This window comes from Schistocerca serialis, chromosome 1, assembly GCF_023864345.2.
Source record: "Schistocerca serialis cubense isolate TAMUIC-IGC-003099 chromosome 1, iqSchSeri2.2, whole genome shotgun sequence".
Taxonomy (NCBI): Eukaryota; Metazoa; Arthropoda; class Insecta; order Orthoptera; family Acrididae; genus Schistocerca; species Schistocerca serialis.
Genome location: NC_064638.1, coordinates 660,217,331 through 660,240,772, shown reverse-complemented (window position 1 = coordinate 660,240,772; position 23,442 = coordinate 660,217,331). Strand labels below are relative to the sequence as shown.

The 23,442-nt window shown below is 40.3% G+C and overlaps 1 protein-coding gene across 4 annotated transcripts in view; it reads left to right on the top strand.

Moving 5' to 3' along the window:
• LOC126479405 (calpain-A) overlaps positions 1–23,442 on the top strand; it is a 611,071-nt gene that overhangs the window by 485,379 nt on the left and 102,250 nt on the right. For all 4 annotated transcript variants that reach the window (XM_050103784.1, XM_050103782.1, XM_050103785.1 and 1 more), the window contains 3 exons: positions 11,998–12,067; positions 21,140–21,257; positions 23,111–23,245. In XM_050103784.1, the coding sequence (XP_049959741.1) occupies positions 11,998–12,067; positions 21,140–21,257; positions 23,111–23,245 (323 nt within the window). The remainder of the gene's footprint in view (positions 1–11,997; positions 12,068–21,139; positions 21,258–23,110; positions 23,246–23,442) is intronic.

Genomic DNA, 23,442 nt, shown 5'->3' with positions numbered 1-23,442 from the left:
CTTTTCCAATCATTTGGAACCCTCCGTTCCTCTAGAGACTTGCGGTACACGGCTGTTAGAAGGGGGGCAAGTTCTTTCGCGTACTCTGTGTAATAATTGGTGGGATTAAAGGGTTCCATATTTGTTCTGTTGTTTCCATGTAAAACAGAAGATGGCTTCGTTGCAAGGTGTTCCGTGGACTCATCTACATTTGTTCCGGTTCATAAATCTCTTCGTGCACTGCTATATTTAAATGCATTGTAAGTATATTGATTACATTCTTCTTCATTTTTGTTTGCATCCGTTCTCTGTACTTTCTTGTGTTTGATGGAGAGTCCCATGTTAGCAGCTTTTGAAAGAACTGGTATTCAACACTATTACATCTTGTTACAGGATGACTATGTATTTCTGCTTCGAATGTTATTTCTTGCCATTGAGTATGTATTGCCGTCTTAGTGAATAGAGCATGCTTCCTTATAACAGCTGAAAATGTAACAGTAATTATGCAAATATGTTCACACATTATTAACAGGTACTGCTAACATTACATTTTAGTAGAAATCAATATACTTGAAACATCCCTTCATTGAAAAGTTCAGTCTCCATTAAATGCAATGAAATATAAAAAAATGGATTGAGTAAACATAAAGAATAACATAAGCAATATACTTACAGTGCATTTAAATTGAGCGGTTCACTGAAGGGTACATAAGCAGGAGCAAATACAGGATGTTTCAAAAGTCAAGTAGGCCTATCATGCCCTGGTTGCCACTGGCAGAGGAGCGCCAAATGGTTACCAAGACGATCAAGATTTTACGGAAACTCACTAAGTCGGTTCTGAAAGTATTTGTATGGAGTGTAGCCATGTATGGAAGTGAAACATGGATGACAAACTAGTTTGGTTAAGAAGAGAATGGAAGCTTTCGAAATGTGGTGCTACAGAAGAATGCTAAAGATTAGATGGGTAGATCGCATAACTAATGAGGAGGTATTGAATAGGATTGGGAAGAGAAGTTTGTGGCACAACTTGACTAAAAGGGATCGGTTGGTAGCACATATTCTGAGGCATCAAGGGATCACCAATTTAGTATTGGACGGCAGCTTGGAGGGTAAAAATCGTAAAGGGAGACAGAGATGAATACACTAAGCAGATTCAAAAGGATGTTTGTTGCAGTAGGTACTGGGAGATGAAGTTTGCACAGGATAGAGTAGCATGGAGAGCTGCATCAAACCAGTCTCGGGACTGAAGACGACAACAACAACAACATATCATTAGAGTAAATGCCATGTATTGCGTTGTTGTGTGTTTCTGGAGGGAGGGAGGGAGGGAGGGAGGGAAGGAAGGAAGGAAGGAAGGAAGGAAGGAGGGGGGCGCCAATGAAGTGTAGTGTCGTACACTGGGCGCCGGGGAGGGGACGGGGGTGGGGGGGGGGTTGCGACAGGGAAGTATTGTACTCTGGGTGTCGATGGTGAGGATCGCCAATAAAGTGTCGTGCCCCGGGCGTCAGTTAAGTTCCCTTATGTTTAATACGTCCTTCACAAGAGACACGAAAAAGTCACGCCGATACTCGAATTCCTCTTACATTCGCGTAAGCATGTCCATCGTCGATGACATGGCAGTATGGATCCGGTTCTTCAACTCCTCTGGGTTCTGCGGTGGTGTTGCTACATAAACTTTGTCCTTAATGAAACCCTATAGGAAGAAGTCAAAGCGCGTCAAATCTGGTGACCGTAGAGGCCAACTGAGAAGTGCTTATTCGCCGGTTGTTTGACGACCAATCCAACGGCCTGGTAGAGTTTCCTTAAAGTTCAGTGTGTGCGTGAGAATTCAGTAGGCCCCAAATTAGAGCATTGTGTTTGTTTACTTTCGCACTAAGGTGGAAAGTCGCCTCTGCAAACACAACAAATTGCATTAGTAGGTAGTTGTAACTTCCGATTGGCACTACCAGTTGATTTTGTAGGACTGCGTTAGAAAGCGGTTTACATTAGTGCGACATACTCGTCTTTCCTTCGACGGACTGTCGATACCATCTGCGAATGTTCCATCCGTTCAGTTTCGTACCTCAGCTTGAAACGTCTTTATAATATAATCACGTAATGACACTTCGTAAACTCGAGAACACACGATGATTCCTGCCGCGGGTCCAACATGTGACGGTAACCAAGAAAATAGAAGACAACATATCTAGTCGCAATAAATACGAACTAGAAAATTTATTAGTTCCTCCAATAAGAGCTGCGGCGGAGCGATCAATAGTTATACAGCATAATACTTTGCAATACTTAACATTCTCTTTTTGAAACACCATGTATTCATGAGTCAACAGAAGACCATATGACGAAACAAGTTTGTTTTATATGAAACAAAAACACACATGGAATCGTTTACTTCACCCAAAATTACAGATGCCGTGCAAAAGTAAACCAGAGTATGAGCAACATACTTAAATGCAATTCAAAGAGTTCAGTACAGACAAGAAGCGTAATCAGTGACACAGTGCGATGAAACCTGCTTCCATGTCATGTCAGATGTTTTTTTTTTTTATTTTTAAGTGTGCTAAAGCGCAATTATTTCCATATAGTAATGGCCGCACAGTCTAAATCACAATTTTGGGTTTTACAGACAAATAATTTTCCAATAAAAGTGATGGCGATGTCATTTACAAAATTTTACGAGTATCGGCCTCCCAGCTAAATGAGAAGTTAGTCTTAGTTTTTAGTTGTGACATCTCAAATATACTGCTTCGGAAGGTCACAAAAACGTTTCCAGTCATGCACTTTGCTTTTGACTAGGACACTCACCCATAAAGTATAAACGAAACATATTATCATTTAATACTCATGTATTTCGCGAATCAAAAATAAGAGAATACGCGCCATATTTTCCTGTGTTCCAAGTTAACTCCCAGGCCATTAGGAGCTTTATTGTCGTTTGCTTTCGTATCATTACATGGGCAGTGCAATACTTAATAATTTGGTGTTTTGTGTTCACTACTCGAAAAATAAGCCCTGCGACACAGATACCGTTACATGTATAACCAAACAAATACGAACATTTTTGAACAGCCTTTGTGGGTGTTTTTGATAGTTTAGGCAACATTTTCCAGTTTTGCTATGGATCACAGTAGTAAAATGTAACAAAATAAGAGTGAATGTTGTTTGGAATACTAATTTTATTTTTTCATCATATTACAAAGGTTGTATTTTAAAGTACCATCTTGTCCTTGCAAGCCCCCTTACTCTCGTTCTAATAAATAATTTTTAAAAATTAAAATTCTTCCCAAATCTCGCATATATGTACTGCGATTACGTTGGAATCAATTTTATCCAGCTCCAGTAAATCTGAAGATGAGGAGGACAATTAGCTGCCCGTTCGCAGTAAAATGATATAAATATTAATTTTAACTTCTGTCTCGACGTCCATTGTAGTTCCTTCAATTCGTTGCACAGTAGTCTCGTAGCAAATTATTTTTGTGCCTTCAAAAGTTTTCAAAGTGTGTTCATTTCACACACTGAAGTCGATACTAAGACGTTGCACGTTTTTCAGTTCACTCATAAACTCATTTATTGCATAAATGGAATCAATTCATGTAGAACATAAGACTACTTTCAATTCGATGCTTTCAACATTCTGCTCGCAACTCAAGCAAGCCAACTCGTCCTATCTACTTTAACTTAAGAAAGCACGTATTAACAATATTTTTTCCAATATTGTTTTCAAAGTTCCTATTTAACACTCCCAACGTCGCTAACTTGAAATGTAATTTTGAAGTACATCAAAAATACTAAAGATAATTGTCACTTGCAAAATAATTGAATTAATAATACTTATGTTGGATTCGTTTGACCATAAATTTCTGTTTGGATATAAATAAAATGTTTTACTATTTGTTCACTCAGGAATTTAAATTAATGTTATTTCAGAAAAAAATGTTAAAGTATGAGATGAGCAAATTCTTAAAATGTATCAAGTACAAAACGTAACGAAAATAGGACTACTGATTAGTTCCATAACACTCTTCAGTGTTGAGGCGACCAACAGTTCTCAGTATCGCGCATATCCTAAGTAATGAATGAATACGTGTCAGAATGCGCAAAGGCTTAAAAAACGGTGAACTTCAGGTAGATAATTACACTGTTGCTAAATGTAATTCAGTAAAAATATTTTTGTTTTCATTGCAGCTAAGAAATCCTCCAACAAATAAACATTTTGCGTTTGGTATAGATTGAATCTTTTCGTCTACATACTTCGTTTCGTCACTTTTGCAGCAAAAGCAATAATACGATCACCTTTATTTTCTGAACTTACATTCTTTGGGACTAAATTTTTTCCTGTTGTTTCTTTCTGTAAAATTGGCCTTGGAAGCGCTGGGACTGGCATGTTTTACATTCATCTTACTTGTCAGTCCCTCAGCAACGTTATTCATCAGCTTCAGGCGTGGATCTTTCCATACACTGTACTGCACAGTTCATAAGCATTTACACTCATTGGATCTTCTTCCCGGTCCACAAGCAGAACTAAGAGAGTAACATTGGTCACACCTCCCACATTACAATTCTAGTCCTTTGCTACAGAAGAGAAATGATTGTTGATTTTAGTATCCTGCTTCTGCTTTCTACACACAATAACTTCTGTTCCATGGTGATTGGGAACAACAGTTTTATAGTCTTACCACAGAAATATCAGAATTTCAGAGGGTGACATCTTGTAATCAAACTCGTCTCTTTCATTCCTGTAGCAGGTGGAAGGCCAAATCAGAAAATTTTCCTGTTCATCGCCATTATGCCAAAATCCAAAAATTTTCTCTACTTTCAGCCTTGAGGCAGGGCAAAGTAAGTTAATAAAAGTTAACATATACTACACTTTCTCCTAATGTGTTAATTTTTGAAATCGCCTCTCCAGAGATTCATTTCTCACTCTAAATGTAAAGGGCAAAAATGTGTTGGCAGAAGAGCCAACACCGTGTTACTAGTGGAGGCCGAAATACACGCGTTTTAGCTCACGCAGGCTGGCGTGAGGAGGGAAGAACTATACTGACGTGCGGTCTGGAACATGAAAAGGAATTAGAATTCAGAAAGCAGACGTAATTACTTTGATACTTAACTTTAATCCATTAATGATGAACGTCGCTCTTGACGGTACATGATTCACAATGTTATCTGTTCAGAATAGTAACTGAATATGGCGCTTTGCTAGGTCGTAGCAAATGACGTAGCTGAAGGCTATGCTAAACTGTCGTCTCTGCACATGAGAGCGTATGCAGACAGTGAACCATCGCTAGCAAAGTCGGCTGTACAACTGGGGCGAGTGCTAGGGAATCTCTCTAGACTAGACCTGCCGTGTGGCGGCGCTCGGTCTGCATTCTGGTCTGCAGTACAACACATTTTGTAATCACGTTATACAGGTGTCATTGGGTTATATTGTTTTAATGAATTTCTACATTTTAAGAAAATGAATCATCTTGGTTTCCTCCACTCTGTCAAGTTCGCACTAAGGTACCTTTCTACTTTTGCCAGGCTTTTCATGTTAGCAAATACATCTCGTTTGTTCCGCTTCTCAACAATTTCAGGTAAACTGATTTCGATCTTCATTGCATCAAATATCTTTTAAAAATTGAATCAAAACATAAATAGTTTTCAAAAACGTCGTCAAAACTTAAAGCTGCAATATTAGGCCTATTAGTATCACTTACTTCAGCAATACAGACTACATCATCGTCTACTTCCCCAACATCATTTTCTCTGGCAAATCTCAGAAGAGCTGCAAGAATTTAGTCATCTTTAAATACTATCAATGCACGAAAAGTGGTACTCTTCTGTGAAACAACATTTACAACAACGAGAATCATGCTAACACTAAAAGGAGCCAGACCTAGATCCAACTAGGTCGACAAAGCTAGTGAAATACAATGAAAAACATCAAAGAAAGAAGCAAACTACTTTTGCGTAGCAATATGCGTAAAGTGCACACACGGCCAGATGGTATCCCAAAGTATCACATAGTTTTAGATTTGTAACGTAAATAAAAACTATAGATTTAACAAAAGACTAAATGAAAATAGGCCCTAATGTAGATCATATCTACGCTAATACACTCAAATTGCCAACAACTGTGTGACAGTAAACACAGCAAATATGGTCCCTTCAAAGCAGCTCTTCAGCTTATACAAATGTAATTTTTGAAGGGCAAAAAGATGTGAAATGTTCCCAGCTCAAGTTATAAATGTTCTTGAACATATCATCATCCCATTATGTGTTATCTTCCACTAGATTCCCTATACAGAGTAAGCAACATAAAACCGAAGTCAGTAAAATCCTTACCCGACACACACACACACACACACACACACACACACACACACACTGACAGTCTCTCGCGCAACTAGCGCGACAGGCGGGTTTGTGTGTTACTACTGATTGTTGCTGCCGGTTGTCAGGTGGTTACATGTTACTGAAATATACGTTTCATTGCAGTGTGGTATTGAAAATGTAGTTGTGCTTGTGTAAAATGCCATATTCAGGCTTATGCTCGTTCTCAATTGTTTGAAGGGAAAATATCAAGTCTTCCCCGATGTCGTATTCCATGTGGGACAAGGTATGGTGCAGTTTATTTTGCCATGTTCGCAGAACACCAAGTATTGGATGACGAATCCCCAAAAGATTTTAGAGCGTCTACTTCACGATGGGAAAATCGGTGTTCCGTGTGCCGTTTCCGGTAGTCATACAGTGAATCGATATATATTCAGTAGTGTCAATACATAAGTTCATCAAACGTTTCACTGAATCGCATTCATTTAGGTTTCACAAATGAAAGAGTTGTCGGTAGTGAAGTGTGCCCTCCACGTTCCCCAAAGTTGTGTAGTAGCGATTTTTTTCCTTTGGCGCCACTCAAAGGAGAGGGTATGAATCTAGTGTCCACAATACTGAGAACCTGAATGTGAACGTTCAATGATAAATCAACGGAGTTGGGATAGTTTTACGTCAGATGGATCTCAATGTAATAAGTCAAGCACAAATATTCACCGATCACCAGGATCATTTTGAACATCTTTTGTAGCAATGATATTAACAAAAAAAAAGACCTATGTTAATCACAACCCACCACCATTAGATAACGAACAATTGATTTGCTATCCAACCCAACATGAAATGCAGATCGCAATCATTAGACCAGGATATAAAACAAAATTTTAAAATACGGTACTCTACCGTAGAGCAATTATTTCATCTGTGCGTGATAGCAGTGAAAAAGGTGAGAAAGCGAATGTAATAGTTTTGACTGCTGTAGGCATGATTAATAAACCCTACCACACTATATAACTGCTTCAGAAAGTGCGGGTTTGAAATGCAAAGGGTTAATGGGGACAACCGCCAGTCGCGAGAATTAGCGAATTCAATACCGCCAGACTCAGGGTGGGGACTTATACCCGGTTGTGGTGAGTTAATCCTTCGGGATTTCATTCAGGTGGACGATGACGTTGGTATCCATGATCTAACCGGAACTGAACTGTTGGTTTGTCAAGATAAGGACAAGGAAGATAATGCACTACAATCGCCAGCTCCAGTCACATTGAGCGCGGCAAGGTCGTCTGTCCATCTCCTACGCTCCTCCGTCCTCAGAACGGTAGCGAGTGATGTCCCCTCAGCTCTCATCATATCGAAAATTCGCTGGACAATTCTAGGTGGTAGTCGCTCCCTCAAAAGAAAATCTGTGACTAATTTTTAAAATGACTTATAACATTCTCATTGGTATGTTTTTCACATACTTTATACTGTATGTACTGTGTAAATATATGATGCATTATTTTCCACACTATTGAAATAAAGATGAATGAACATATGTATGTACTAAAGTTTACTTTAAATCAAATTTTCGTTTGTTTGAATTTTCCCTGCATCCCTCTCGGCTATTTGAATTGGGTAATAGGTGGTAGGTACGTGGCTCAGGTGGAGTGAGTATGTCTATGGAAGGCGTTGTGAGGCCTTGTGAGGGACCTTTCATGGTGAAGAAACACTCCTTAATGTCCTCCATAACCTCAGCTCCTCTTCGAATCTGAATTTCACCAGGTCCTTCTCCAAAACCCAAGCAACCTTCCTGGATGTTGACCTTCATCTTGTTGAAGCTCACATCCACACCTCTGTCCACATCAAACCCACAAACAAACAACAGTACCTTCACTTTGATAGCTGCCATCCATTCCACATCAAACACTCCCGTCCCTACAGCCTAGGTATTCATGGCAAACGTATCTGCTCCAGTGACAAATCCCTCAACAATTACACCAGTAACCTGACCTGTGCTTTCCTCTCCTGCAACTATCCTGCAGACCTTGTCCACAAACAGATCTCCCGAGCAATACATTCCTCCCCGTCCAACAACAATGTTCCTACCCCCAGACCACACAGAAGCAACCCCCTTGTCACCCAATATTATTCTGGCCTCGAATACATCAACAAATTACTCCACCAGGGATATGACTTTCTCAAGTCAAGCCCTGAAATGAGATCATCCCTTGACAATATTCTCCCCACACCACCCAGAGTTACCTTTTGTCGCCCCCTCCAACCTCCGTAACATCCTTGTCAAACCGTACAGTATTCCCAGACCGCCTTCTCTACTCAGTGGTTCCTACCCCTGTAACCGACCCCCTGCAAAACCTGCCCCATGCATCCCCCCACAACCACCTACTCCAGCCCTGCTACTGGTAAAACATACACAATTCTATGCAGGGCCACATCTGAAACAACACCACATCATTTATCAGCTGACATGCCTGCACTACACAGCCTTTTACGTTGGTACGACGACAACTAAACTGGCTGAGCGGATGAAAGGGCACAGATGAACTGTCCGCCTAGGAGATGTCCAATACTCAGTAGCAGAGCATGCCCTCCAGCATAATTCTAGGGACCTAGGAACCAGCTACACCATACGTGCCATTTGGATTTTCCCACCCAACACCAGTCCCTCGGAACTGCAGAGATGGGAACTTGCACTCAACACATCCTTTCATCCCGCCATCCCCCTGGATGGAACCTATGTTAACAAACCTCACTCCCATTTACTCTTCAGTCTTCTCCCCTTTCCCTTTCCTCTTTAGCCATTCACGCATCTTTTCATCCTACATAGTTGTGTTTATCTTTTAGACTATATACCTCTTTACTTCTGTATGCATCCTCTTTGGTTTGAAGCTGGCACAGTACTTACAGTAGAATATCTTTGGCTTCCCTCTGACACCCGTGTCTCCATCTTTGCCACCCCTCCCTGTTTACATTTCCCCTGTTGCTTCATAACCTGGGTTTTGAGTAACTGAATCCACTTTTCCTTCTCCTTTTTTCCCCTCTCCCCTCCCTGACGAAGGAACAAAGTTCTGAAAGCTAGGCTACATAAATTTTCTGTTCCATTTTGTGTATCTATCGGCTGTACTGAGCTGAGGTAAGAACTGGCCAGCCCCTCTATCTCTTTGTTAATATTTACCATATGTTCAAGTGTTAAGAACTGTGGGTGGAAGTAAAATAATAACGAAACTTTTCTGGAGCATAAGTACATGAAGATGTAGGATGTACCTAAGTTGTAACTAAGCAGGGTAGTGATACATCCCATCTTTGAATGATAAGTATCACATCCCCAATGATACATGTCAGGGAAAAGATGTTCATGACAGAGTAGTTACGGGGTGAGCACCCCACTGTTGGGAACTAACGATCCAGTGACCATACAGAAGTGGGTAGCAGTCAGATGACCCTACCTGCTGAAACGGAGAAGAGAGTTCCATGGAGTGGGCGGTGCAGAAGAAAGAGCTGAATGAAGTCTAAGACAGCAACATGTTAAAGATAATAAATTTATTGTAATTGTTAATTATGACATTCAATATCAATCTGTTAAGTATGCAGTACAGACAGGCAGTATAAGAGTTGGTAGATGTCCTCATTTATCAAGCACTGAGTTATAATTTTGAAGAAAATATAAGAAGGTGAATTGAGTCTCACTTCTTAATTATGTTGTGGAATGAATGAGAAGTTAAGTTTCAGCATCTTTATTTGCGGCCTGTAGGGAGGCAAAGTCTGACCCAAGTTGGAGGAAGAAGCCACGTGGATTAAGGGCACAGACTAACTGGATCCTGACTAATTGTACTTAACGGCAACCTAATATTCAGAAAACAACATTCATTGTATATAAAATGAGTGTTCAGGGACAAATTTAGGTGTTCGGTGAATGAGGTGAAGTATAACAAACCACCATTGAGCCCAACCCAAACTGGAACAGTTCAGCAGTGTGCAACATCTTTAATACTTTTGAATGGAGAAAACTGATATTATATTAGATTGGTTAGTGTATAAATCATGGCAGGAATGGTACTTACTGATAAACAACAATCAGAACATTGTAAACAATGAAAATTACCCATTAAGTTTTACAATGTGTACTGATATGTATTTTCATCTAATTCTCATCAGTGCAGTGCAGCAGATAGCATAATGAGTGGCTGATGACCTACGCCAGGACATGAAACAAATGTGACAAATACAATCAATCTGGACGATCTCGAAAGCCATTTGAAACATTCACCCTTGGTAAACTTGTTGCTTTTGTTATCTACATTCCAACTGCCTTTCTTTCTATCACTCCTACAGGATGTAAATCTCATTCTGATTTAAGTAGTAGTCAGGACCTTTTTATTTTATTAATTTATTTATTTCATATTCTGTTGATGCTAATAATTATGAACTTTCACTGAACAGTATGCTGAATTCTCAAATTATAATACAAATGCTGGGATATTTCTTTCACCTACAGGATATTACAGCGATAGTAAGTGGTTCATTGTCAATGGCTTTGCCACAGTGGTAGCATCAGTTCCCGTCTTATCACTGAAGTTAAGTGCTGTCGGGATTGGCTAGCACTTGGATGTGTGACTGTCCAGGGCTTCAGAGCGCTGTTGGCAAGCAGGGTGCACTCAGCCCTTGTGGGCCCAGTTGAGGGGCTAATTGATTGAGAAGTAGGAGCTGTGGTCTGACAACGGCCAGGAGAACTGTGTGCTGACCACATGCCCCTCCACATCTGCATCCATTGATGCCTGTCAGCTGAGGATGACACAGCATTCGATTGGTACCATAGAGTCTTCAGAGACCTGTTCAGATGGAGTTTAGTTTTTAGTGGTTTATCATAATATGTGCAAGTGATTTTGTATATTGTTAACATTACACAAGCTGCGACATAGAGGGGAATAGAATGTGATCCACAAAGTGTAGACTAAATTTTTTTATTTCTATAATCACAAAATTGTTAGGTCCTTAGACTACTGGTTTGGGTCAGCGATAAGTATTTGGAGGTCTGTTTTAAAATGTGCCCTAATGTAATGAAGCCATAGTGACATCATCGAAAGATACAGTCAGTGCTATTCTGCTTTTCTGTGTATCTTTTGATGGTGGCAATATGGCTTCTTTACAATAGGACATGTTTTAAAATAGATATGAAGATGGTTCTTGCTGAGCAGAACCAGTGGCTTAAGGATCTAAAAATTCCGTACTCGTAGACAGAAATGGAAGTAATTTATTTTTAATATTACTCACAGATTTTAAATTACGATATACAGATCATTTCTAGTACACCATAAATGAGGATGTAATATTTCTTGATGTCAAAAAATTGTGTGCAGTAAAAGATAATATTCTGCATATTTTTTGTAAAAATTTGGATAGGTCACCACTAAGATGTTTGACATGGTATTGTAGGGATTGTCTCTCCTGATGCTTCAGTTATGTCCTTCTTTGTGCATCTTGCAGAGGTTTCCTCCTCTATGTAAGTCTTGTTTATTGTGTGTATGATGGGTGTCATACAATCTGTCAATTTTTTTTTCTTCAATATCTACCGTGAAAGACATCAATGAGATAAGTGCTGGTGTGTCATGATGAAGATTCCCAACTGTTTGAATAAATCCATGCAAGGTTGACTGGATTTTTTTTCCTCTTTTTTTCATGTGGTACTGCATTAATCTGCCTCTTGCTTCTCAACAGGAAATTGCTTCCGATCCCCAGCTCTTTGTCGAGGGTGCATCAAGATTTGACGTTCAACAAGGAGAACTTGGTAAATTTCAAATTACGTTTTTCACATTAATTTTTTTAAATATAGATATCATAATTTAACATTAGAATAATATCCCAAGGAAACAATGTCTGGTACATGGTTACCTCCAGGAGGACATAATACAGAGTACTGCCAATAGAAACACATAACAGAGCAAAAAACCTATTCCAACTTTTGGAATAATTGGATCCTTGCCTAGAGAGAAGAGGCACCTTACAAAGGTGGGTTCATTCATTCAGATGGTAGGGTGAGATGGACCCAACTGTTTTGAGAAAGGGGGGAAACGAGGATGAAGGGTGAGGTGTTAAAGTAGGAATTCGATGATGAGACATAATGGATAGGACAGTGTGAGATGTTACTCTTTCTTAAACAAATTTCTGCAGCATTTAATCCTGTTTTCCTCTGAAACAAATACAGGTTGTCCATTATTCAAGTGCCAGTTTTAAAACTCTGTAGAAGAGAACCACTGCTCAGAATGATGTGATGTTTGAACACAATATTATTGACGCAAGGGAACATATAATGGACAAAATTTAAAACAAAACCTAAGATCTTATCATAGATTACACTGTAAACATATTTAACGTAAATGGGGTTGGCCACAAATGACAGATGAATTGCAATATGACAACAATGGTTTGAGTTGCACATTACACCATCCCTACTGTTCGGTGTATGTGACTGCACAAGTTTAGCAGTCAACAGTTGTGGCACTGTTAATTAGGTAATCCCATCCACTATGGCAAGGTCATCCAACATTGGATGCCAAAAATCTATTTTTAGTTGTCCTCAGCAAAAACCACACAAAAATCAAAATTACATTTGATAGACAGGTTAACAGCTTCAGGGATTCTCCTTCCTGTTACCTCCAGCGAATGGGCATCGCGGTTTCTAAACCAAACGGGAGTCTGCGATTGTGTGGTGATTTTAAAGCCACTGTGAACGCTCAGAGCCTCATTGACACTTATCCTCTTCGCCGTCCTGGGGAGTTATTTACCAAGCTCACTGGGGGCCAGTTCTTTTCCAAACTTGACTTATCGGAGGCGTACCATCAGTTGCCGTTGGATGTGTCTTCCAAGGAATTTCTCGTCATCAACACTCCTTGTGGGTTGTATCAGTACCAGCGGTTACCGTTTGGCGTCGCTAGCGCGCCGGCCATTTTTCAGCGGTTTTTGGAACAGCTCACGGCTTCCGTTCCCGGCTGCATAAACTACCTGGATGACATTGTCACGGGGGCCTCCACTGAGGAGCACCTTCGCAATTTGCGTTCACTGTTTCGGGTTCTGCATTCGGCTGGGTTGAAGTGCAATCTGGACAAGTCACAGTTCTTCCAACCCTACATCGTGTATCTTGGTTTCCACTTGTCCCGTGAGGGTATACGTCCTCTATGTCAGCATGTTGTGGCCATTACCGCTCTACCCCGGCCGTCTACGGTAAAAGAACTTCAGGCGTTTCTTGGCAAGATTGCTTATTATCACAAATTCATTCCATCCGCGGCGGCGGTAGCTCATCCTCTGCATCAGCTGTTACGCAAAAACGTTCCTTTCTGTTGGTCCGACGAGTGTGAGCAGGCTTTTGTCCGCCTGAAGGCTCATTTGCAGTCGGCGCCTTGTCTTGCCACATTCCGTCCGGGTCAGCACTTGGTTCTGGCGACTGACGCGTCCCAGTATGGCCTAGGGGCTGTTCTCGTCCATCGGTATGAGGATCGCCTATGTTTCCAACAAGACCCTCAACGATGCGCAACGGCATTATTCTCAAATCGAAAAGGAGGCGCTCGCTATCATTTATGCTCTAAAAAAGTTCAGCATTTTTTTTGTATGGTTCTAAGTTTCACCTCATCACCGACCACAAGCCGCTGGTCTCTGTTCAGCCCATCGGCGTCGCTTCCGGATAAGGCAGCTCACCGCCGGCAACGTTGGGCCTTGTACTTGTCTCATTTTCACTATGAGATTCACTATCGCCCCACGGCCCAGCACGCCAACGCTGACGCGTTGTCGCGTTTGCCGATGGGCCCCGACCTGGTTTTCGATCGAGATGAACTACTCTGTTTCCACATTGATGAGGCAGAACGTCGTGCGGTCGAGGTTTTTCCGCTTCCGCTTACAGGTTCGCAGGTCGCGTCGGCTACTGCGCGGGACCCGGTCCTGCGTCAGGTGATGGGTTTTATTCAACGGGGTTGGCCGGACAGGACCAAGGGCCGGGCATCGGATCCCCTTCGCAACTACCATGCCTCGCGCCTTCGTCTGTCTGTTCGTAATGGTGTTGTTCTTCTGGCCACGGATGGCGCATCTCCACGGGTCGTGGTGCCAGCCTCTTTTCGCAAAGATGTTCTCAAACTGTTGCATGAAGGCCATTGGGGGATTTCTCGGACTAAGTCCCTGGCCCGCAGGCACGTTTATTGGCCCGGTATTGATTCGGACATCGCCCACATGGTCGCTGCGTGTCGTCAGTGTGCTCAACAATTAGCTGCACCCCGTACAATGCCCTCTCTGTGGCCTGACCCGGCACAGCCATGGGAACGGGTGCACGCTGACTTTGCCGGCCCCTTCCTCGGCATTTATTGGCTGCTGTTGATTGACGCCTTCTCGAAGTTTCCGTTTGTTGTTCGATGTCCGTCGCCCACCACTGCGGCGACGACGCTGGCCCTGTCCAAAATCTTTGCGCTAGAAGGTCTTCCATCCACGATAGTCACGGACAATGGCCCTCAGTTCTCTTCGCAGGCCTTCCGTGATTTTTGTACTGGACACGGGATTCATCATGTTACAGCACCGTCCTTCCATCTGCAATCGAATGGGGAGGTCGAGCGCCTTGTCCGCACTTTCAAAAGCCAGATGAAAAAATTCCTTAGTGATTTTTCCACAGATGACGCTCTGTTGCATTTTCTGAGTTCTTATCGCTTCACGCCTCTGGGTGATCGCAGCCCTGCTGAACTCTTGCATGGCCGCCAACCGCGCACCCTACTGCACCTACTATACCCTGTCAGGTCTTGTACTGTGTCCCCTCGTGCGGGAAAATACTCGGTGGACGCCCACGTCTGGGCATGAGGGTATGGATCTCGCCCTAAATGGATTCCAGGGGTGGTCAAGGCTCTTCGCGGCCGCCGGCTTTGTGAAATACGTACGGACGATGGCATGGTTGTTCGCCATTACGACCAGATGCGCCCACGAGTGGTGGCCACGCCGGTGCTACCGCCCCTTCCTTCGCCTCCACCAGCCCGAGAAGCCAGTCTTGTCGCTGCTGCCGATCTCCCGTGCGTGTTGCTGCAGCCGACGTTGCTACCGCTTCCGAGTCCGCCGGAACCGGCCCCAGTCGCAACGCCGCCTTCTCCAGGACCCATCTTGCTGGAGCACACCCCCAGGTCCACGACACCTATGGATGCTGCTCCGGAGTTTTCACCCATCATCTCGTCCAGGAGGCACGTTCCACGCACGGGCTTCCGTCCTAGACATTTTCGACCGTACTCTCGTGTTTCTCCGCGGGATCTTCTCGGGGCCTCCCAAGAGGCCATGGATGTCTCCGCACTGTCCGTGTCTCCCAGGAAGTGAGTTGTTGTTGTTGTTGGTTCCCCCCCGAGGGGGAAAAGTGTTGTGACAGTGCCACAACATTTAAGAGTGCCGCCACGTCAGTACGCGCAAACGGCGATAGAGGCGTTCAGCAACTCGGCTGAGCGCGGGAGCGCCACCTAGCTACAGGGCCGCATGTCACGGCACGGCAGTCGAATGACCGATACGAAATTGGTAGCATGTAACCAGCTATTGTTTCTACATTTGTATATCCACGCAATTTATTAGTAATTAAAGGTTATAACAGGAACGTACGATGTTTATGCAGAATGGCGCTCCACCCCATATTGCTAGACGCGTGAAAGATCTCTTGTGCGCGTCGTTTGATGATGATCGTGTGCTCAGCCGCCACTTTCGTCATCATGCTTGGCCTCCCAGGTCCCCATACCTCAGTCCATGTGATTATTGGGTTTGGGATTACCTGAAGTCGCAAGTCTATTGTGATCGACAGACATCTCTAGGGATGCTGAAAGACAACATCCAACGCCAATGCCTCACCATAATCCCAGACATGCTCTACAGTGCTGTTCACAACATTATTCCTTGACTGCAGCTAGTGTTGAGGAATGATGGTGGACATATTGAGCATTTCCTGTGAAGAACATCATCTTTGCTTTGTCTTACTTTGTTACACTAATTATTGCTATTCTGATCAGATGAAGCGCCATCTGTCAGACATTTTTTGAACTGTTGTATTTTTTTGGTTCTAATAAAACCCCATGTCATTCCAAGCATGTGTGTCAATTTGTACTTCTCTATCTACATTATTCTGTGATTTATTCAGTTTTCAAATTTATACTGACTTTTTGATCATCCGGTATACAGATTTAACATTGCCCATATCTTAAAACTCTGCTTATTGACATGACATGTCCTTGGTGATGGAAATAGGCTTCATATGTCCACAGAATGTTCTGTCACCATTTACTGTCCACTTTAATGTGAGCACGAAATTCCAGAGTGAATGTTTGTCTTGCTGGCATGTTAGCAGGAACCAACTCCTGAACATGTGTGATTTTGTATGGATAACAATGAAAGCTGTTTCGTAGCATTTTATGCACCTTGCACTGTATGTTTGCACGCTACTGCTCGACCCCTACTGCAGTGCTGTGCCCACATCTTTGACAGACATCAGATCAACTGCTTTCCTCCCTCTGCCACATTCCACTTGAAAAGAACATGTTTTCATTTTGTAATCATTACCTCCAGGCCCTTAGCAGACATTGGATCAATGCCTTTCTTCATACCCTTGAGTGACTTAAAATTCTACAGGGATACTGATGGACAGTTAAGATTCTTGTAAAAGAGCTTTACCAGCAGCATATAGTCCTCTGTGGAGGTAGTGGTGTTCAGTTTCTCACATGCAAACTGAAGAACAGCTATGTGTGTCATGCATATGTTGATGTACACATTCTGACACAGTGCCATCTACTGGTCACATTTGTCCCCTCCTTATGATTCACTTTGTGTCAATAAAATGCTGTTCAAACTTGATGTCATTCGCAACACTTGTTTTCTTTCAACAGTGTTTTGAAACAGAAACTCAGACAGGAGATTCTTAACACCTGGGACTGAATAATATTGTTCTAGGAAGGGAGAACTCTACTTAATTCAGAGAAAAATTCATAATTTAATCAGTGCTTGAAACTCCGCTACCACAAGTTTTGTAAATTTCTTAAGTGTGTCAAGACAAAAAGGAAGATCTGTATACATGATAAAAAATAAAATGATCCAAGAACAGGACAGAAACAATGTGGAACATTATTATATGAGAAGCACAAAAAGGCAGTGCAAATGAAACAGAAAACACAGCAAGAAATTGATACTCAAATCGTTGGCCAACAAATTCAATGATTACTTCCTCATGGTGACAGCAAACATTGCAATCATTAAGAAACAAACAAATATAGATGCATTATATTTATTTGTGTAGACGCTACATGCACAAACAACAGACAAACTGTAAGGAGATTACAAAAATTCACCAGATCACCAAAAAGTAAGAATCCTAAATACTGTCTTGGTGTTTCCAGCAGAGTATTAAAACTTTGTACTGATTTAAGAGCTCTACCCTTAAGCAATCTATGTAATCAATCAAAGACTAGGGGTAGGTTTCCCAAGAGACTGATACAGGGTGTTCTTCCACTCATTTATAATACTGAAGATAATTGCTCTTTATATTATAAACCTAACATGGTAGAATTATGAATCAATTACATAAGAACAGTTTGTTAAATGTCATTGCCTGGCTTTTGTAGAAGACTATTCAGTGAGAAAGCTGTAAAAGACTCTGTAGATGAAGTCCTGACAGAGATAAACAAGAAAGATTATCCTTTTGACACATTACATTACCTTGTCTAAGCCTCGGCACAGAGTACTATAGGATGAACAAAGATGTTACGGCATGAATGACATTCCTCTTTCATGGGTGGAATTTCTTATACATAAGAGAAATCCATGGAGAAGAAATAAATACTTTGTGGTTCGCCGATGACATTGTAATTTTGTCAGACAGCAAAGGACCTGGAAGAGCACTGAACGGAATGGAAAGTGTCTTGAAAGGAGGGTATAAGATGAACATCAACAAAAGCAAATCAAGGATAATGGAACGTAGTAGAATTAAATCGGGTGATGCTGCGGGAATTAGATTAGGAAATGAGATGCTTAAAGTAGTAAATGAGTTTTGCTAGTTGGGGAGCAAAATAACTGATGATGGTCAAAGTAGAGAGGTTATGAAATGTAGACTGGCAATAGCAAGGAAAGCGTTTCTGAAGAAGAGAAATTTGTTAACATCAAGTATAGAATTGTCAGGAAGTCGTTTCTGAAAGTATTTGTATGAAGTGTAGCCATGTATGGAAGTGAAATATGGACGATAAATAGTTTAGACAAGAAGAGAATAGAAGCTTTCGAAATGTGGTGCTACAGAAGAATGCTGAAGATTAGATGGGTAGATCACATAACTAATGGGGAAGTATTGAATAGAATTGGAGAGAAGAGAAATTTATGGCACAACTTGACTAGAAGAAGGGATATTGGTAGGGCATATTCTGAGGCATCAAGGGATCACAAATTTAGCATTGGAGGGCAGTGTGGAGGGTAAAAATCGTAGAGGGAGACCGAGATGAATACACTAAGCATATTCAGAAGGATGTAGGTTGCAGTAGGTACTGGGAGATGAAGAAGCTTGCACAGAATAGAGTAGCATGGAGAGCTGCATCAAACCAGTCACTGGACCACAACCACAACCACAACAACAACAACAACAACAACAAAGAGAAAAAAGAGAATCACATTGACAGACTGCGTTAAAGGAAAGAAACTACCATCATAATGCTGAAGATAATATACAAAGTTCCATAAGGATTACTATTGGCTCTGTTCTCACTCGAAACCTGCATGAATGACTGTCAGATGACTTAGAAGATCTGCTCAGAAAGAGCATTGTTAGCTGAAGGCACAACCTTACTAATATAGGATCTAAACTTAACCTGACCAGACACACCTCACAAATTTATATTAGGCAATTTAAAATGAGCAAAAAAGTTAGCACTCGAAGTTGACATTAGTAGTACGCCATTGAAAGAAGCACTGGTTGCAAAATGCCATGGTGATCTACTAGGTAAAAAGTTAAAATTGAGCAAATACACTGATAAGTTAATAAAGAAGTTAAGACCGAGCGAGGTGGCGCAGTGGTTAGACACTGGACTCTCATTCTGGAGGACGACGGTTCAATCCCGCATCCGGCCATCCTGATTTAGGTTTTCCGTGATTTCCCTAAATCACTCTAGGCAAATGCCGGGATGGTTCCTCTGAAAGGGCACGGCTGACTTCCTTCCCCATCCTTCCCCAATCCGATGAGACCGATGACCTCACTGTCTGGTCTCCTTCCCCAAACAACCCAAATAAAGAAGTTAAGTTCAGCATGCCTTTAATTAATTAATTTATCATCTTTTGATCACTTTGGTAGTGATACTGGGTATGTCAGGTTACATTTGGATGTGTTACAAAGTATTTGGTATTTACATAAAAGCAGATTCAAATTACTCAGGCATGTGTAAAAAGGATTAATAGTTTACACCATTATAAATAAGCTTATACACACATTTACAGAGTATCATCAGATGGTGTTAAGAAAAATATGTACAATTAAACATATATACTGTGGCCAGCACAATGTCTTCACATTATTTACTCAGAATTTATAGAAGAATCTCCTACTAAATAATTTGTATAATTGCGTAAAAACTTGTTTACACTGAAACAACAGGCTGACACCAAATTGCACCTTAATTTTTGTTTGACAGTGTTTTTAATTTTTTTACACTGCTTGGAAGTGTGTTATAAAATATTTTAGGTCCTTTGTCAGTTAAGTCTTTTTGTATACGTGTGGTGGTTTTCTCTGTAAAGCATTCTGTAACTGTACATACTTTTGTTCATAAAAATCTGTGCAGTTTATTTTTATGAACATAATAGCTTCATATATGTACAGAGCAGGCACTATCAGTATTCGTAATTCTTTGAATTTGTTTCTGCAGGGCTGCCTTGGTGATAGGTTTCCTATGGCTAATCACTTTCTTCTGCTCCTAGAAGCATGTCACTATGTGATTTAAAGAAAAGTGTGTCAGCTGATAATGCCTGTTTTTGCTCCATGTTATCTTCAGGAATTGTGTTCCAGGGAAGTGCACCTGAAGTAAATGAAGTATTTATCAAGTAGAAGCAAACAGTAAGAATATTGTGTGAAGGAGATAATCGTACATCTTGCAGAGATATCTTAAAGCATCTTGGAATTATTATACTCACTTCAGAAAGCCTTTACTCCTTAATGGTTTTTGTTGTTACCAATAAAAAATCAGTATTAGTGAAACTGTAGTTCGTGAAGTCGCCAGGTCATAAAAATAATTTTCATGTAAACTTTGTCTCCATTTGTAGCATTCAGAATGGAATTAGACTATCTCCTGCAAAGATAGTCAGGGAGCTTACATCTAACATAAAGAAAGAAACTGGGAAGACAAACTTAAAAAAAGTTCTCATTAGCCATCACTTTTGCAGACTGTCTAAAAATCTAGATTCAGTAACCGAAAATTCCTTTTGACTACGTGACATGTAACTGTTCATTTCAAAACTCAATGAAAAGTAGTACTGTGTTATTTATTTTGGAAATAAAGATGATTGTTATCTTTCAAAAAATACAAACCTTATCAAGTAAATATTAAGGTGCCAATTAAAGATAAACGAGTTACATAATGCAGCTGAGGAAGCAGCTGCGTTTTTCAAAGTAATAGCTTTATCTCAGATTTCCTAAGTTACTTTGTGCTTGCATCAGCACATACTTCAAAATTTTTTATGATTTTGTTGTCTTTTGTTACTATACATATACACTGACTCGTTCCACATCTCTGAAGATTTGCTTTCTTGAGGGAATCTATTGAACATGAATGAATGAGTTAACAATGATTTATAATAATCAATTACTTGTTTTCTACTCTAATTTGTTCAATATTATTTGTAGGTGACTGCTGGTTGTTAGCTGCTGTTGCCAACCTTACACTTAACCATAATTTGTTTGCTCAGATTGTTCCTCAAGACCAAGATTTTGGAGATAAATATGCTGGTATCTTCCATTTTCGGTAAGATAGTTATAAATTCATCAGACTGGTTATATGTCATCCAGTCTGGACAAATTTGTCACTCATATCAGAAAAATTGTCATGATAAATTTCTCATATGATTAACATATATTGGATGGCCAGCAGGAGGTAGATTTTTGCTATACCGGTCTCACTGTACATAAGTCAGCCAATTTGTATCATATCTGAATATACTTCTATGTACAGCTCCTTCCATTCTCACAAAGTAATCATTCCAAGACAATTAAGCATGTGTTCAACCAGACTGCCACTTCCCTCGGCAAGCATTTACCAAACGTCTTTTTTTCTCAAGTGGTGATCCCAACACTACTTCATGCTATATGTCCATTTCATTCTTTTCATCCTTCTGCAACACTAAAGTTAAAATACTCCCATATCTAAGTGCTCTATTATATCACTCTCCACATTTTAGTTTAAAATATTGACTTTTGGTTTCTTTCTTCAGTGTCATGGCTTTGTTTGATACTGTCAAGTATTTCTGTTGAAAGCTTGTTTGGCTCATACAGACTGCCCCTTGTAATCCTTTACTTTCGTAATTTTTCTTTTTAGTTAGCAAAATTCTTAAATTTTCTCTCTCCTCCTGCGCTTAATTTCGATGTTTAGTTCAGGGCAATTTTATTTTTGTTACCTTTTTTTTTTACATTCATTTTGTTTACTTTTTCATTAAGCAAAAATTTTCGTCCCATTTACTAGGTTTTCCAAGTTTTTGTGTATCTGCCCACTTAGTAACCATAGTTTCATTTAAACATGTTTGCAAATTGTAAATAAATTGTCAAGCTCTGTAGTACATTCCCATTCTCCTGAAATGCTCATCATCATCATAATAGAATTACATTATAAATGCTTTTCTTGAAATTATTAGCATAAAATCAGAATAATTTGTGAAATAAGTTTCGTCTTAACTGTACCTTTATTACTTATTAACTACTAACTCATTAGATTCAATTTTTGTTCTTCTGTAACCAATTACAGATATTGATTTGTATGCATAAATTTGCAAATAGGTGATAGATCAATAGTTTCCTTACAGTGTTGCTGTGATTTCATTGGGCATGTGATAATGTTTCTCTGGAAATCTCATTCCACATAACTTATTTCATTGATTTTATACATCAGGAGCATTCATTATGCCTCAAATTTGTTATTGAAATTTAATGCCTCCACGAACATTTCAGTAGCAGCTGCTCTCTTGTTTGATCTCAAATCTTAACTACTTTGTCAAAGCCAAACTACAGTGAACAGTTACTTGCTTGCTACACATCATCCCCATACCACATAACCTTGTCTTGAAACCAACAATTGGTGAAATGTGTCATCATTATTGAGTTTAACAGAACAAACAACATTATAGCTGGAATAAAATAACATTGTCAACAAATCAACTGATAAACAGTGAGCCATGCCTTACATGGCTTAGCATGTTACAAAAAGTGGCGGGGGTGGAAAAACAATCAGCACATGTGACTCGAAAGAACTAAGATTGTGTGACCTCTACCACTCATTGAAATGTCAACCATTAAGTTATTTTAAACAGAGTTAAATAACCCACTAACATTGCCTATAACTTAAGTTTTATTGTTGTCTTCTGAATGTAACCATTTTGGACTTGTGATGAGCAGTGCAATAATCGGCCTCTATCTCCTATAAAGATAAGCAGTTCCTCTAAGTAAATGGTATTCTCTTTAAAGTGCCCTGTGTAATCTAGCAAAAACAATTTTTCATTCATCTGAATAAATGTTTTAGCATTAAGCAGTAAGAGTATTTGTGGCAATGACTAATTTCCTCAGGGATGTTGAGAAATAAAAATGAGATACCTTTTAAACTTTTTTCAGATTTTGGCAATATGGGCGTTGGGTAGATGTTGTTATAGACGACAGACTTCCTACTTGTTATGGGCAGCTTGTGTTTTTGCATTCCTCAGAACGTAATGAATTCTGGAGTGCTTTGCTTGAAAAAGCGTATGCAAAGTAAGTGAATAAAATGGAATATGTCCATTCTCAAACATTGCTCTACTTTTCATTTAGTTCAACCATAAAATTTAAAATTCTAATAAACTTCAGGCAGCCTGCCTTCTGAAAGCATTTCAGTGAGAACTTGTAGGTTGGTATTTTGTTACACAGTAATTCATTTAAGTTTTATTTTGTTTGTTTATTGTAAACATGTT